We start from the raw sequence: 17,180 nt of genomic DNA, 5'->3' as shown, positions 1-17,180 counted from the left end.
CACTGCGCCACAACGGGAACTCCCTTTCTCTTATTCTTTAGAGGACAAATCATGCGGTGCGAAGGGCGTGCCTATCTGCACAGGTCCGGCGTGCCTAGACCAAACGCATTATGTCCTCATTCAGCCAACCACATGAATGACTTATGCCTTTAGGTCTTTGTTCTGAAGCTTAAGTCATTTGCCAGCACTGCGACTGTTTTTCAAGCAGGAAGATGGGGTAAAGAAAAACAGGACAAGACGGAGTTTTCAGCATAGAAGCAAAGAGGCAAGGAAAATATTGTAGAAACATGTCTCCCGACAGGTTTAGGATCTGGCGTGGCTGTGAGCTGTGGTGTAGGTCATAGAGGCGGCTCGGATCCCACGTTGCTGTGGCTGTGGTGTAGGCCAGCAGCTGTAGCTCCAATTGGACCCCTAGCCTGGGAACCTCCACATGCCGCAGGTGTGGTCCTAAAAAGGAATATATATATATATATACACATCTCCTGAAAATACCTATGAGCACATATGGCAAAACCATGAAGAAGAAAAGACGATGATAAATGCAAAATTGAGAGTTAGAGAAGGAGCTTAGGACTTCAAGCATTTGAATGATGTTTACTCCTTAAGGCGCAAGGTACATACTCAACTGTTGAAGGGTATTCCTGGTTTAAAGAGTAGGCATGTATTAGGCATATTCTTTTCTTTTTGTGATACTGTGCAAGAAAAAATTTCCAAAACCTTTTCAGAGTGTTCTGAGGGAATCACAGACAGCCACCCTGAATTTTTTGGTCCGTGTTCACTTCCATCCAGCAGAGGGCGCTGTGTTCCCGGGCATGGGATCCATGGCCGTGGACCTGCTCTCAGAGCTCCTCAGAGGCCTGTGGACCCAGAGGACTGCCCCGAGCATGCCCAGGAACAAGGGCACCTCCAGGAAGACCAGGAGCAGCAGGCGGACGCTGGGATGCTTGGATCTGTGGGGGACAAGATGACAGTGAGCGGCGACCTCAGGAGGAGCTTGGTACCCTCCACCTTGCCCCCAACCCCTGTGCCCAGGTCCCAAGGCCAGGCCAGTCCACAGCAAGATCAACTCTGGTCAGGGCAGCCACACCCTCAGGACCTCTGCCCTCCTCTCCCTGCTTCATCGCCCTGGAGGATGAGGACTCTGGACGCAAGGAAGGTCATGGCCAGTGGACTGATGCGAGGCAGACCCAGGGATCCAGGCCCTGGGCCCGGAGGAGGATTTCTTCGTGAGCCTCCACGTTTGGGGGTTACCCTTTGTGGGGTACAGTCATCGATAATGGGGTCATTTGTTTTACATTTGCTCTCCTGGAGACAGCATTTCCCACGGGGAAAGAGACTCTTTGCTCTACTCATGGGGACAAACTGGTCTCCGCCTGGTGCCTCCAAAAGTCAAGGCAGCCCTTCAAAGTCCACCCGAATTGATGGAATAAGTGAATGACACACACACACACCCCCGCAGAGTTCTCTCCCTCCTCAGAGGCCTGGGTTCTTTAAGAAGATGACACTTCTGACCAGGGCCTGGGGGAGACAGGGGACGGGGTGCAGGGGCCCGCACAGCCCAGAGCGCTGCCTCCTGCCCTGCCAAGCTGGGATCCTGGAGGCTCCTTGGGTGGGGTGTTTGCAGTCACTCTTCCCTCCGCCTGGACCCCAGTTTCTGTAGGTGCCTGAATGGCTGGCTCCCCAAATGCCACAGCCAGCCCTCCCTGATTATCGGGTATTAAAGAGCAGCTCCAATCGCAATATTTCTCCATAGTGTTTATCACAGAATGCCAGATTTATACCCTGACTGTGTGTTCATTTGTTCATGGTGTGAATTTTCCCTTAGATCACATCTTTTTTTTTTTTTTTTGTCTTTTTAGGCTCGCACCTGGGGCATATGGAGGTTCCCAGGCTACGGGTTGAAATGGAGCTCTAACAACTTTTGTCAGAGCGAGAACCTGTCCAGCGGCTATATCAGCTGTAGAAGGATCTTCAGAGTTAGGTGCGGAATTGAGTGAGGGACTTGGAGGTGGGAGACACGAAGCCCTCTACCCTGACCCCTCACCCGGAAGACAAATCCCCCAGGTGCCAAGTCCTGGGATGCGGGCCCTTACCGAGGGTGTTGGCCGGGGTCCTGGGATGCAGGGCCCTTTCCAAGGGTGTTGGCCATGGTCTCCCGCCCAGACACGACGCTCCAGGTGGTCGCTGGCAGGGTCGTGGGAGGCCCTGGCGTGCTTGGGGGCCTGCTGGTGCCGGGGGCTGAGGGAGGAGCATATGTCAGGCCCTGGGCCTTTCCCTGGGGTCCCCACGCTCCATCACTGGTGTGGCTCTGACTCACGCGGTCAAGGTCACTCAGGTCATCTGGACAGATGTGCTCTGTCCAGCAGCCACACTCAGGCCTGACCGCACCCTGGACCCCCCCCTCCGGCCCCTCTCCAAGGGCACCTGGCCAGGTGGGCGTTTCAGGTGCAGAGTCAAGAGAAAGAGGAAAAGGCAGGGCCCCCCTTGGGGGTGGGGGGCGGGGCGATGTCCCCCAGAGGGACATGGGAAGCCCCACTCTGGGGTGGGGGGCTCTTTCTGTGCTTTCCTTGAGGTTACGTGAAGCCTCCAGAAACACAAGAGGTCCCTTCAGAGAAGTCTGGGGTCATTGGTGCCCTGAGGGCCAGCACAGAGCAGGGCGTCTCCTGGGAGCTGGCAGCTGGGGCTGCGGTGCAGAGGCCCAGTGCAGGGCTGGGCTCTGGAGGAGGCCCCGCCAGGCTGCAGGGTGAGGCCCATCTCCTGTCCCCAGGGCCCCAGGCTCATGTCAGCCTGAGTGTCATGGGGCCTTGGGAGGAGGAGCCCAGCAAACCCTGTGGTAGACACCTGCTGGGTAGGTCAGACCTGGCCCAGGTCCAGAAAGAGACACCAGGTCCCCTTCAGAGTGGAGGTCCCCTCGTGAGGACAGCAAGAGACATAGATCCCAGAGGCAGGACGCTGCAGCCTGCACAGTGCCAGGGTGCCGGTGCAGGACAGGCCCCACTGGGAGAAGGAGATGTGTGTGCAGACGCGCCCTCAGACACGCCCCATGGCCCCGGCCACTGGCCACCCCTCCCCACCAGCTCGGCCCAGTCTTTCTGTGCCACTTCTTTCCTGAGGGTCGGGGGGACCTGGTGCTGGTGCGAGGGGAGGGGTGCGGGGCTCACCTGGAAACACAACCACCTCCACCGGGAAGGTGGAGTCAACTGAAAATTGTGTAGAGATCCCACAGCGGTACGTCCCTGCATCCTCCTCTGTGAGCCTCTCCAAGGTCACTGTGAAGGTGAGGTTGGCAGGATCGTCCTTGATGGACACGCGGCCTCTCCTCACTTCTCTCGCTGACTCTCTGGTCTCCACAATTTTATTCCACAAAAGTAAGAATGACAGTTTTTCCCAGTATTTCTTATCGTCGATGTATTCCTCCTCGTACCGACACTGCACGCTCAGGGATTCCCCCCTCGATGCCCGTCACAGTCGGGGGGTCACTCAGGGACAAATAGCCTGGAAGACACAGCGAGTCCAGCTCCTCACCAGGGGTGCCTGGGTCGGGGGAGCCCCGGGGCTGAGGGTCCCCCAAGGGTCCTTGGGGTCTGGAGGAGGCTGAGGCTATAGACAGGCCTTTCCTCAGCTCCAGGGGAGGATGGGGGGTGGTGGTGAATAGCTCCCCCTCACAGAGGAGGGGGTGTCCGTGGAGTCAGGAAGGGCCCAGGATGGGGACACTCTGTGTGTGTGTGTGTGTGTGTGGTGCCCCAAGATAGCATCTCTGACTGTGACAATTGGGGTGGGACCATCATAGGTGCCCCCCGCAGCTGCTCTGTCCAGCACAGTGAACAAGACTCACCTGCTTTGTGCCCTGAATCCTCGTGGGCCCTGCTGAGGCAGGTGCTGGCTCCTTCTGGGAGCTTCTCAGCCCCCCCTCCCTGCCCCCACCACTGTCCCCTCTCCCTCTTCCACCTCCCCCTTCCTCCCTCCCTCCCTCCCTCTCTCCCTCCCTCCCTCCCTCCTCCCACTGCCACCCCCTGCCCCATCCTCTCTCTCAGGAAGGGCCGAGCCCCTCACCTGGGACCTGGAGAAGCAGCAGAGCAGAAGGCAGCCACACGGCCCCCGCCCTCGGGGTCATCTCTCCAGCACGGATGTCCCCTGCAAGCAGTGCCAGACCCTGGAAGGGGACAAGGTCGAGCCTCCTCAGAGGATTCACCCCAAGCCCTCACTTCTGCTTTTCTGGGGCTCTGTACGTCCTTGTCCAGCCCGAGTCAGGCCGGATGAGCAGGCAGGAAGGTGGCCAGGGCCCGGGAAGCTTCAGGAGAGAAGCAGCTTGGTGGGGCCAGGTCCTGGGACCTGGAGCCCTGGGCTTCTCTCAATCCAGTGAATGGACACGACCAAGGTCACCCTGTTGGGGAGGAGCCGTCCCCTCCCCAGAGCCCATGGCAGCTGCTCTCTTTCTCACAGGAGCCCCCGCACAGCGGGGCCAAGCTGGGTTCCTTTCCCTGGCCCCACCCTCTGTGATACGTCACTTCCTTAGGGTCAGGATGCACAATCCCCAGAGTAGGTGCCACCCTCATCCTTCCTCTCTGGCCTTGGTGGTGACCCCAGAGGGTCTGTGTCCCCTCAGACTGCAGCTCCAGGCACCCACGAGAGCTCTGCCCCTGTGGGACCCCCAGCTCTTCTTCTGGTCACACAAGTTGGCACCATGACCTCAGATGCCTCCACAAGTCCCATCTGGGTTCTGGGTACGCATCCCGTAGGCTTTGATTTCCCGGATCCCCAGACTAGAAGCGTAGCAGCTCCAACCGCCCTCTGCTTATGTCACTTTTGACTCTTCCTTCTTCTTCTTCTTCTTTTATTTTTTATTTTTGGCTTTCTAGGGCCACACCGGAGGCACATGGAAATTCCCAGGCAAGGGGTCAAATCGGAGCTGTAGCCAACGGCCTACACCACAGCCATAGCAACGCCGGATCTGAGACAAACTGGCGACCTACACCACAGCTCACGGCAATGCCAGATCCTTAACCCACTGAGCAAGGCCAGGGATCAAACCTGCAACCTCATGGTTCCTAGTTGGATTCATTTCTACTGCACCACGACGGGAACTCCCCAAAACATGCAATTATTCTTCTGAAAGTTTGCTTGATTTTTTGGGTGGGAGGGATTTTTCATTTATAAATCAAAGAGTACATCAGAGTTCCCTGTGGCTTAGGGGGGGTTAAGGAGCCGACTTGTCACTGCTGTGGCTCAGGTTCGATCCCTGGCCCGGGAACTTCCACATGGAGAAGACACCCCCCCCCAAAAAATAAGAGTACATATATTCCTCTCTCCTCCTCCCAGCTACCCTTCTCACAGAGCAGAGAATAAACACACTGACAGAAGCATCTTATAAGTGATGGTTATCAGGATTTGAGCCCAGATTTCTCTGGCACAACTGTCCACATGTCTTTCCACAAGACAGTGATTTGAAGGGCAGAGAGGGGCCCACAGCCAGCCAAAGGGAGAAGCACAATCTTCGGAGTGGAAATAGAATTAGGGGTTTGTCGGGCAGCTGGTGCCCATGGTGACCTAGCCTGAGAAACTTGATGGGAACCGCAGTTTCCCACGTCAGCTCCACCCACTGTGACCTGAACCTTCTCTCTCACTTCCCCAGAGCATCTTCCTTTCCAGAACACACTTCTTGCGGGAGTTCCCTGGTGACCTAGCGGGTTAAGGACCCAGTGTCATCACTGCTGTGGCTCAGGGTACTGCTGTGGCGAGGGTTCGATCCCTGGCCTGGGAATTTCCACATGCCGGAGGATGTGACCCCCCCCCAAAAAAATTTTTTTTTGGTCTTTTTAGGGCTGCACCTGCAGCATATGGAGCTTCCCAGACTAGAGGTTGAATTGGAGCTGTAGCGAGGCCGGGAATCAAACCTGCATCCTCATGGATACTAGTCAGCCTCATTAACCCATGAGCCACTAAAATTATTGACCTAAAAACAGTTTCTGCCAGGTCCTGGCTGTGCTGAGAGGTTGGAAGATTCAAAAGACAGACAGTGCGATGACAGCAATAATTTAGGAAATGTACTCGGCTTTAGGTGTGAGTTCCTGCTGTAATCGTTACTTGATGTGTTAACCTGCCTGGTCATGGGACACCCAGAGTAAACATTATTTCTGGGAATTCCTGTCATGGCTCAGTGGTTAACAAATCCGACTAGGAACCATGAGGTTGCGGGTTCAATCCCTGGCCTTGCTCAGTGGGTTAAGTATCTGGCGTTGTGGTGAGCTGTGGTGTAGGCCGCAGACGTGACTCGGATTCTGCATTGCCTCGGGTGTGGCCCTAAAAAGACAATAAATAAATAAATAAATGGAGAGCTGTCAAAAGAGGTTATAAAAAATTGTGATATATTTTATCATTATTTTAAAAATTAACGCGGTATACTTTAAGTGCAAAAAGTTCACAAATCGATTTTTCGTTACACAAATGGCTGTAAAGTATAATTAATTGGGCTATCTAATGATCATTGGATTACAACTTAATTTACTGGGTTTGCTAGGAATGTCCTTCCAACAGCTGCTTCCGGTGTTCCTGGGCCGTAGGAGGGAGCATTGACAGTTCCAGGCTCTCGGAATGTGCCCAGCACGGGGCGCTGAGTCTCTCCAGTCCTGCCCCAGATTCAGCGAATCCAGAAGAGCAGTTTGGGTGTTGCTTCTCAGTCAAGCTGAAGCCTGGGGCTAGAAGTGGTACTTTTCCTGCCTGGTTCTATCCCCTCCCCAGGGAATGGGTCCTCAGGGCCTTGATCTCCTCCAGTCTCAACTGCCCACTGGGCTCCAGACCCCGCCTGCACCTTGGTCCCTGGCCCCTGACCCTGGCATGTCTGAGTCCATGTCTGGTTTGCCCCAAGGAGACAAGGTGACCCCTTCTCAGACAGTGCAGACCGGCGAGTGGGATGGGGCTGTCAGACTCGGCTTGGAGAGGAAAGGCTGTCACGAGGCAATGGGTGTGACGTGAATACCTATGGAGGCCGGGATCGGGATATTCAAATCAGCCAGAAAGGACCAGCAGCTGAGAAGTAAACCATCCTGTTAAAAGTAGAATTACTTGAATGTCCTTGAAGCAGTGAAGTAGTGAAGTTCGGCAAGTGGCCACTAGCGCCTCCTGCTGGTGCTATGAAGAATTGCCACAGATATGCTCCGGTCGTTAGCTTCTGCTCTTACCTATGAGATCAGGAAAGAGAAATTCTTCTGTGCTTGAGTATCAGGTTGTGTCATCCATCCCCCCAAATGCCTCCAGACAGAGGGCTAGACCTCAAGGAAAGGCTCCAGCCCCTTGGAAAAAGGATATTTGGTCTTGGGTGAGATAGATTTGAGCTCAGGTTTGGACTCCTATTTTGGGTAGCAGTAGGGTGCGTGGCAAGAACAGACACCACAAAAAGAAAAATAAGGGGAATCCTCTAAGACTATGTCACCCATGATGGGGACCTAAGAGTGCCAGGTGCAGAGACTCAAGGGCATTGGGGCGCCCAAGTGGTGAGACTCTGGGGAATGCACGGATGCCCATCCAGCTCGACCAAGTGAAGGGCTTTGCGTGCTCCCAGGCTGGGGCTTTGCTTCCCATCCATGGTGGAATTGGTTCTGGAGCTGGGGCGATGCTGAGCCTGCAGGTAATTTTAGGGGACCCAGGTGTGGAATTGAGAGGGCACAGACAGGACGGGGCTCCTCCTCCCCGGTGGGGTGCTCCATGGTCCAGATACAGCCAGACACCCCCTCCTGGAAAGGCTTCCCGTTGACGTGTGGCTTGGAAACAGGAGGAGGGTCGTAATGAAGAAACCTGCTTCTGTACCAGACTCGCACCTCTCAGAGAGCAAGACGCTCTATTTCACCCGTGGGCTTTTTTGTTGGTTTGTTTTGGATTTGGCTGTTTGTTTGCTTTTGGGGCTGCACTCATGGCATATGGAGGTTTGTAGGCAAGGGGGTGGAATTGGAGCTACAGCTGCTGGTCTACACCACAGCCACAGCAATGTGTGATCCGAGCCATGTCTGTGACCTACATCACAGCTCACAGCAACGCCAGATCCTTAACCCACTGAGCGAGGCCAGGTATGAAACCTGCATCCTCATGGTTACTGGTCGGATTCATTTCCACCACAGCAAAACAGGTGACATTTTTTTAAGTTGTTTTTTTTTCCCCCCGCAAGTCTCTGGTATTAAGGTGAAAAGAGACATGAGGTTCAGGATCAGGTGTTCCTTCTTCTCTAGTCCGAGTGGCTGGTTCTCTGAGCAGGACGGTGCCGGGCAAGGGAGGAGCTGAAGGTCGTCTTGGTCAGGCTGGCTGTGTCTCCCCACAAATTGCTCCGTGAGGCCTGTGGACCCAGAGGACAGCACTGAGCATGCCCAGGAGCAGGGGCACCTTCAGGAAGACCAGGAGCAGGAAGTGGATGCTGCTGAGCTGGGACCTGGGGGGACAAGGTGACTGGCGGTGAGTTTCCATTTCCTCTGGAAGCCCAGGCCCCTCCCCCACCTTCCTTTGTGCTCAGGTCCTGGGGCCTCAAAACTCAACATCAGGGTCAAATGTGGTTGGTACCAAGGCCAGACTGCCCCAGGCTGAGGGCCACAGACATCTCTCCTTCAGCTCAAGAATCAGCATCGAGGGTCAGGAGCCCGCAGAGCCGGGAGGAATGGAGAACAAGAGAGACGTGAACCGGAAGCTGTGTGTTGATCCCTCAGCCATCAACCCTCCCCTGAACTTGGTGGGACCAACTTCGAGGATGAAAGGTCCCCTTGGAACCACTCCTCCCTCAAAAATTTTTTTTTTTTTTTGTCTTTTTAGGGCTGCACCCAGGGCATATGGAAGTTCCCAGGCTAGGGATTGAATCGGAGATGTAGCTGCTGGCCTATGTCCCAGCCACATCAACACCAGATCCAAGCTGTGTCTGCGACCTACACCACAGCTCATGGCACGGCTGGATCCTTAACCCACTGAGGGAAGCCAGGGATCGAACCTGAATCCTCATGGATACTAGCCAGGCTCATTATCACTGAGTCACAACAGGAACTCCATTAAATCTTCCCTCATCCTCAAATATCATCATAGGAGCAGGTCTTCTGCTCAATAGGTTCAACCATCTCAGCCCAGGGAGTGACCTCTCCAAGCTCCCCTCACCCCCTAGGTCCCAGGACCTACCTTCACTCGCCTGCCTCACAAGTGCTGCGTCTCTTTCCATACTGAGACTTAGTTTACTCTCGCTGCCTCCCCAGCCTCTGCCTGACTCTCAGCCTAAGTGTTGGGCTGATCCCTTCCCGGGTCCTCCTGAAGATTACGTCAGGCCCCTGGGCCAAACCCTGCATCCACTTTGCCCATTTGATCTCCTGGGAGCTGTGGACCGTCTTGAACCCACCAATGGTTCCCACTGCAGCTCCCACACCCCTGGCCTCAGGGCTGTCTCGGGCTCTTGGGATGGGCATGGCTTGATGAGCAGAGCAGGCCAGACCTGCCACAGAGTTCGTACCCCCACGAGTGACCCTCAGCCTGGACACTCTTCCTCCAGATTCTTGCTTGGTGAACTCACTCAATTCTTTCAGCTCAAGCGTCACTTTGTTTGAGAGACCTTCCCTCTATGAAAATAGCAAACCCTGCCATCTTCTCCCACCGTCTTCTCCACGGACATGTGTGGACCACGACCCCGCATCCTCATCACGCAGTGGGACAGTTTCTATACAGGGATGCCCTGTGCAGTCTCTCTGGGGGCGTCCCGTGGGACTGAGCTCAGTTGCTATGGTGACACCTTTTTTTTTTTTTTTTGGACACTCCCTTGGCATGTGGCACTTCCTGGACCAGAGATCGAACCTGCACCTCAGCCGTGACAACACCGGATCCTTAACCCATTGTACCACGGAGGGAACTCCTGGTGATAACGCGTTCACTCATGTCCACTATGCCGGCTTTTCTTGCTTCCCCGCTCCCTCACCACACTTCCTGGGCTCACCTCTTGGTAACTAACTGTGCCTGAGCCCTTAGGGTCTGATTCCGAGGAAGCTCAAACTAAGACGGTCACTTTGTTATTTGCTTCCACTGAGCACCTGGATAGGCTTCATGATGCCCCACCAGCTTCCCACACACCCTCTCACCTGGTCCTTACACACCTGCTTGGTTTTCCTCCATAGTAGTTCTTATTAATGGACATTTCCTCTATCATTATCTAGCTATTCATCTAGCTATCCAACTATCGATCTATCAACTATCTATCCATCTGCCTCTATTATCTATCTATCCATCTTATCACATTCTAATCAACTAGTGTCTATTCCTATGTATGTCTGTATGTATATAATATATACCAGCCATCCATATCTATCTATTCATCCTATCACAGACCGCTGTCAAGTATCATCTATTCTTATATATGTATGTATCAATCAATCACCCATATCTAGCCAGCCAGCTTCTTATCCATTTTGCCATTGTCCAAATGTACCCATTTGAAAGAAATTCCCTTGAGAGCAAAGCTTGCCTGCTTCTTCATGGTCACATCGCCAGTCTTTGGATCCGTTCCTGGCACACAGCAAGTCAATTCGGTATTTGTGGAGTGGTGACTAATTAGGGAAGCCTGTGTGGGGGAAGCCTTCCCCTTGGGAAGAAGCTGTGAAGATGGGAGGAGACACCTTACCCTCGCTGTCGGCTGAGTGGCTCAGGCATCCCCGTAGAGCTATTGCTGCTGGAGGCTGTGGTGGAGGGTGGAGGGGAAGGATGGTGAAGGGTGAAGAATGGAGGTGGATGGTCCGAGACGCTCCCCAGCCAGCCACCTGTCACCTGCGGGGCTCTGACTTCACGAAACAGAGGGATCTGGGGGAAGGGGCTCGACAGATGCTCTGGGACCATCATCTCCCCATAGTCAGACCCAGCATGACCAGCGCAAAGGTCTGTCTCCATCCAACCCCATCCCCATCTGCTCTGCAGCCGGGTGGACACTTTACAAACCAGGACTAGAGAACCATCGCCTCCTGCCACTCAGCATTTCGGTGTTCCTTGCCTCGCTGAAAATGGCACCAGAGTCAGATCTCAGGTCCCAGTCAGGGCATCCACGCCTCCGCCTGGCCACCCTGGCAGAAGACTGCACAGGTTGAGTCAGAGAGGTCTGGAAGCAAGGGTGCCTGACACCGCTGACGACTGGAGAGTGCCACCTGCCCCAGCCAGGGAAGATGGGTGGAAGCTGCCCTCTGGAAAGTGGGGCCCCCCATCTCCTTAGCCTACCCAGCTCCTCAGACATTGGCAACTTCACCCACATTCCCCCAGGAAGGAAACTGGAGAATCCTCACCAGCTCAGTGGCCAATCAGGAGAAAGGATGTACAGATACAGATACTTAGGGATCCAGAGAAAAATGGCTGAGTTTCTGGGCAGCCGCAGGAAGGCAAGTCTTCTCCCCCAGCGCCCCCCTCCCCCAGAAGCCTATTCCTCAGCTTGAGGCTCAGAGCCAGTCTCTTGAGGCCATGTTCTTTTTTTTTTGGCTTTTTTTAGGGATGCACCTGCAGCATACGGAGTTTCCCAGGCTAGGTGTCGAATTGGACCTGTAGCCACTGGCCTATGCCACAGCCACAGCAATGCCAGATCTGAGCTGCGTCTGTGACCTACACCACAGCTCACAGCAACACCAAATCCTTAACCCACTGATCAAGGCCAGGGATTGAACCTGCATCCTCAGGGATGCTAGTCAGATTCATTTCTGCTGAACCACGACAGGAACTCCCTTAGGGACACATTCTTAAATACACAGAGACAAGACCTTTGAAGAAAACCTCCAGCGAGAAAAATCAACTCAAAGGGAAAAAAGAAACTCAGAGGAAGCTGAGACAAAGCAGAAGGAAAAAAAAAAGAGCATCCTTAGATTGAAAAGGAGAAATGCAGCCCTCATGAAATAAGAACAAGCTTATTTTAAGAAAGAAAAAAGAAAAGAAAAAAGGAAAGAAAGAAAGAAAAAGAAAAGAAAGAAAGAAAGAAAGAGAAAGAAAGAAAGAAAGAAAGAAAGAAAGAAAGAAAGAAAGAAAGAAAGAAAGAAAGAAAGAAAGAAAGAAAGAAAGAAAGAAAGAAAGAAAGAAAGGGAAAGACTTACAAAAGATGAAGAAAGAGAATTTGAAAAGAAAAATATCATGTTAGAAGCACCCCAGCCCGCTTCTGCCTTGTCGGGTCCAGGGGTCTATGGGCTCCCTCCTGCCTGGTCAGGAGTCCAGAGGGAGAAGGAGCAGAAGCAGAGGGAGGCTGGGGGGCCAGAGAGGATGCCAGACAGAGATATACACAGAGACACAGACAGAGGGTTGAGGACTCCCTCTCGGGCTTTCTCGCAAGGCCCCTTGGCCCACAGCCCAGTGGTCAGGGCCTCCAGAAAAGGCAGGAAATGGGTTTTTCCCAGGTCCGGCACAGCTGTCTGAGGCTGAGCAAAACCCCAGGGCGAGGGGAGGAGTTGAGACTGGGGCCCAGGGTTTCCGGAGCAGGGATCACCCAGGCAGAGGGGTGAGGCTGGCCACCCGGGCCATCTCTGAGCCTGGACCATCTCAGGGCTCCTGGGGGAGGAGCCTCGATCCCGAGAGCTCAAAGCCAAGGGCGAGTGAGAAGGGATCCCCTTAAAGTGGACCCCCAGCCCTGTAAGGGGAGGAAGGTGACAAGCCTGCCTCCATCCTGATGGGTCCCATGGCACAGGGCCCTCACCTCCCCCACAGACATGGTCAGCCCCCGAGGAGGTGGCGGGAACCTGGGAGTCACACACCCTCTCAGTCACTAACACCCCCACACCTTGCTCTGCCACACTCACACACCTGACACACACGCACTCCCACATTTTCAGCCACCCCTTCCTCACACGCTCACACTCTGACACCCTCACACACACACACCCTCACACACTCACATCACACACTTGATCCTGAATCTCTGACACACAAATGCCAGGCCCCGGCCTCCTCTCCTGGGTCCAGATCTCCTTGGGTGCTGGAGGAGATGAGCTCAGAGTCCTCCACCGTTGGTACCGGAGGAGGGGAGGGCCTTACCTGGGGGAACAATCACCTGAACCTGGAAAAAGGGATCAGGCAGGAAGCCAAGGAGTCCTTCTTCCTGCAGGATCGTGGCAACCCCACACCTGTATTTTCCTGCATCCTGTGCAGTGAGGTTCTCCAAGGTCACGGTGAAGGTGAGGTCCTCGGGACGGTCCACGATGGACACTCGGCCGCTCCTCACCTCCACATTGGCTCCTCTGGTCTCCACAGCCTGGTGCCAAATTAGCGAGCAGGGTTGTCTGCACCAGTATTTGTCAAACTCCTTGTATTCCTCCTGGTACCGACACTGCACACTCAGGGCTCCCCCCACGGCGCCCGTCACAGTGCTGGGGCCGCTCAGACACAAAGAGCCTAGAAGACACAAGCAGTCTTGTTTTCACCCTCAAGATCCTGGGCCAGCTGGGCCCCAGGGGTCAGGCCCTCTGGAAGCTCGGACGTCACCCTGAGGCTGGAGGCAGGAAGGTTCAGGAGCCAGGGAGGTAGGGGCTCTTTGCAGACACAAGGGGGGATCAAGGGAGACACCTGGTGTGGGATCCTGGGACTCCAGGGGTCACGCCCAGCTAGGCTGTGCTCAGGAAACCTGTCGTGTTGGAGAGAAAGACTTTGGGGGCTCCAGGCAGGTTCCGGGTCCCTAGAAGTGTCAGTTCTGAGGAGAGACACCTGTTCCCAAGAACTGAATGAAGCCACTGAGTACACTCTGAATAAGTGGATGGATGTACGTATGAATGGATGGGTGGTTGGATCGATGGATGGATGGAAGGATAAACGCGTGAGTGGATGGATGGTCGGATGAACTAGGAAACAGAAAATAAGAACAGAAACCAGGACTTCCCGCCATGGCGCCGCGGAAACAAATCTGCCTAGGAACCTTGAGGTTTCGGATTCAATCCCTTGCCTGGCTCAGTGGGTTAAGGATCCTACCTACCTATCATCTATATGTCTGTCCATTTGTCCACTCATCCATCCATCCTGCCCTCCCTCCAGCCATTCAGCCAAAACGTTGTCATCCACAGATTGTGAGGCCTTTGCTATTTAATTCTAAAGCTAAAATTAAAAAACCATATCTTTTTGCTTCTTCATTTGCATACTTGCATTTCTTTCACTTTATTGTCCAGCAAGTTCAAGTGGCCTGCTGACCTATATTCTATTTCAGGATGCTGTCTGCCTCTCCTACCACTATTCCCCAAAGCAGTGGTTCCCAACCAGCAGTGATATTCCTCTCTGTCCGGCCATCCGAGGCGGGTTGGGGTGGGGAGGCATCTGGCAATATTTGAAGACATTTTGGATGGTCACAATTGCAGGGGGGAGGGGGATGCGACCGGCCTCCAGTGGGTAGAGGCCGGGGATGCTGCTACACTTCCGACATTGCACAGGTCAGCCCCCACCCCAACATGCACAGCGCCATCCAGCGGCAAAGTCAACAGGGCTGAGGTTCAGGAAAACCTCCAGACTCTGGCTTGGGGCTCCGCGGGCGTGGGCGCAGCAGCGCAGAGCCCTCTCTGTGCGGTTGCTGCTGTTCTGGGCACGCGCTCTTCATCCCGATTTTGAGGGCGGGGCGGGGCGATCGCTGACTCAGCCTCCACTTTTGGTTGGCAGGGACCTACGACGGTCCTAGACCCGGGAGTTGCTTCCTCAGGTCTGGATCAAAAACCTTGCGAGGGACCCTCAGAGTTACCCCCGCAGCCTTCTTCTCCTCTGACACCTGGCCAGACCCTGACCCTGAACCAGCATGGGCATCCCTGTCCCCGACCCCAACGCTAGAGCTAGTTCCCTAACGCCGGCCCCCTCAAAAAACAAATAAACCAACCAAACCCAAACCAAAAGACCCCAAACAAAAAAACGTTGACTTTCTCTTTCCACCATCATTTACAAAAACTCTCAGATCAGGACCGACCTCAGTGCCTCCCAATCTCACTTTCCAGGGGCCCATGCAGAACCCCCAGGGCCAGCCCCGGGCCCCTACAATGGTCCTGCATCAGGGCCTCCAGATACATGAGCGGATATTCACAAGCGGGCTTAGTAGTGGTTGAGGTGGTATTTTATAAATAGAGCCTTGGAAATAAAATTTTTTGTGGGAGGGCTGGGGGGGGGGTGAATCTTGGCTGTGTCTTTTGAGCTGATCTAGACTTAAATTATTTGCAGCTCTCTGAGTCTCAGTCTCTTGTTTGAATAAGGACTGAGATAAAGATTGGATTCGATAGCAGGGGAAAACCGTGTAATCCAGTGATAGTGCTTCATAATTACCGGATCCAGTCATCCAGTGATCTCCGATCAGGATTAGCTCACTGCTCCCCTGCCCCTCCTCTCTGGTGTATCCAGACGATATTCCTGGTTTTGATAACAATGGGACTAATTTGACTCAAGTGGCCAGATTTATTTGGGGCACTGTATGTGCCCACTATGTGGGAAGCATTTTATATTTCTTTTCTTTTCTTTTTTTTTTTTGGTCTTTTTGCCTTTTCTAGAGCCGCACCCGCGGCATATGGAGTTTCCTAGGCTAGGGGTCTAATGGGAGCTGTAGCCGCCGGCCTACGCCACAGCCACAGCAACGCTGGATCCTTAACCCACTGAGCAAGGCCAGGGATTGAACCTGCAACCTCATGGTTCCTAGTCAGATTCGTTAACCACTGAGCCATGATAGGAACTCCTTTTTTTTTTGGTTATATTTCATCCCTACACCTTCTCATAAAGAAATGTGATGAGCTGGGCTTTTTATATGCACACCTCATGCACTTTTTCCTTTCGCCTTTAGTTCTTCCCAATCACCGCCCTTGCCTCACACCTGACCAGCCAGCGTGTACCTCCCCGCATCCAGGCCCAGCCCTGCTCACCTGGGACCCAGAGAAGCAGCAGAGCCGCCAGCAGCCGCATGGCCAGACCCCGGGGGGAGCTCTCCAGCTGCGGTGCGTCCAGAGGCTGGAGCCTCCTCATGCAGGATCCACGCACCCTCTCTCTCTCTCTCTTCTGCTTTTCTTGGCACTTTTCTGCTTCCTGCATCAGCCTCTTGGTGCTGTTTTCATGGTTGGTCAGAAAATGGGGGAAGCTGGGGCCTTGGGACATTATGTGGTCAGGTGATACCGATGCTGAAAACTTGCTGAAGTTTTTACCCTCACGCAGCGCATTTGAATGTGCAGTTCCCGTTTCCCTTCCCTGTGAAGATCATGCCAGCTACTGGCCTTCACATGCGTCACCCACAGTGCGTGGCCTACCCGCCCTTCTCTAAATCACCCCAGAGACCAGACAGCCATGCCAGTCTGGGTTAATGTCCTTCCAGATTTTTCTGAGCAAGTTCTCGCCTTGGTAAAGAGCCTGTTTCCTGTGGCTGGTGCGAGCCCTCGGTGCGGTCAGGCATGACTTGGCCTTTCCTTCCCGGCTGTTTGCAGGGCCCAGTGCAAGATGAAAATGCCCTTACTCTGGAATTATTAAGAATTTCAGGGAGTTCCCATCGTGGCTCAGTGGTTAACAAACCCGACTAGCATCCATGAGGTTGCAGTTGGATCCCTGGCCTTGCTCAGTGGGTTAAGGACTCTGCATTGCCATGAGCTGTGGTGTAGGTAGAAGCTGTGGCTAGGACCCCGCATTGCTGTGGCTGTGGTGTAGGCCAGCAGCTACATCTCTGATTCGACCCCTAGCCGGGGAACCTCCATATGCCTCAGGTGTGACCTTAAGAAGACAAAAAAAAAAAAAAAAGAATTTCAAGGAGTTCCCTGGTGGCTCAGTGGGTTAAGGATCCAACATTGTCACTGCTGTGGTACCGTTTTGATCCCTGGCCTTCGAACTTCTATATGTGACAAGTGTGGCCAAAAAAGAGAGAGAGAATTTCAGGATGGCAGCAAGGGAGCATTAAACCAAGCATGGAGCCCTTCTAAGTGTGGCTGGTGAGACCACACAGAGTGCAATCCACCCCGTGAAGCCGATTCTGTCTTGGCCTTTGATGGTGCAGATCAAGGGCAGCATAGAGGTCAGTGAGGCTGCCAAAGACCCAATGGAGAGAAATTAGTCGGACCTGAGGTCAGAGAGAAACTCAGAGTGAAATGGGACCACAGAGGGTTTTGACCATAGGAGTGGCCTCTTTCCGAGTTTGTTTTCTTTTTTTTATCCCGGGCTGCATCCACGGCATATGAAGGTTCCCAGGCTAGGGGTTCAATCAGAGCTGCAGCTGCCATCTACGCCAC

The 17,180-nt window shown here is 53.9% G+C and overlaps 2 protein-coding genes across 3 annotated transcripts; both read right to left on the bottom strand.

The window, feature by feature from the left end:
* Positions 1 to 574: 574 nt before the first annotated feature.
* LOC125114703 (CMRF35-like molecule 6) lies at positions 575 to 4,481 on the bottom strand. Its single transcript, XM_047758123.1, is given in 5 exon segments — positions 575 to 950; positions 2,094 to 2,238; positions 3,162 to 3,444; positions 3,446 to 3,495; positions 4,054 to 4,481. Coding segments are annotated over 5 exon segments (714 nt in total). The 5' UTR covers positions 4,115 to 4,481; the 3' UTR covers positions 575 to 775.
* A 3,600-nt stretch (positions 4,482 to 8,081) lies between these two features.
* LOC125114702 (protein CD300H-like) lies at positions 8,082 to 16,080 on the bottom strand. 2 transcript variants are annotated; one of them, XM_047758121.1, is made up of 4 exons: positions 15,837 to 16,080; positions 13,000 to 13,356; positions 10,628 to 10,682; positions 8,082 to 8,416 (listed from the first exon to the last, which is right to left on the bottom strand). In XM_047758121.1, the coding sequence occupies exons 1-4, from the start codon at positions 16,063 to 16,065 to the stop codon at positions 8,284 to 8,286; spliced, it is 774 nt and encodes a 257-aa protein (XP_047614077.1). In that variant the 5' UTR covers positions 16,066 to 16,080; the 3' UTR covers positions 8,082 to 8,283. The 2 variants fall into 2 exon arrangements, with proteins under 2 accessions (XP_047614077.1, XP_047614078.1); XM_047758122.1 differs by lacking the exon at positions 10,628 to 10,682.
* Between the last annotated feature and the right edge of the window lie 1,100 nt (positions 16,081 to 17,180).

This window comes from Phacochoerus africanus, chromosome 14, assembly GCF_016906955.1.
Source record: "Phacochoerus africanus isolate WHEZ1 chromosome 14, ROS_Pafr_v1, whole genome shotgun sequence".
Taxonomy (NCBI): domain Eukaryota; kingdom Metazoa; phylum Chordata; class Mammalia; order Artiodactyla; family Suidae; genus Phacochoerus; species Phacochoerus africanus.
Note: the sequence above shows the minus strand (reverse complement) of the source record. Positions and strands in the feature narration are given on the sequence as shown.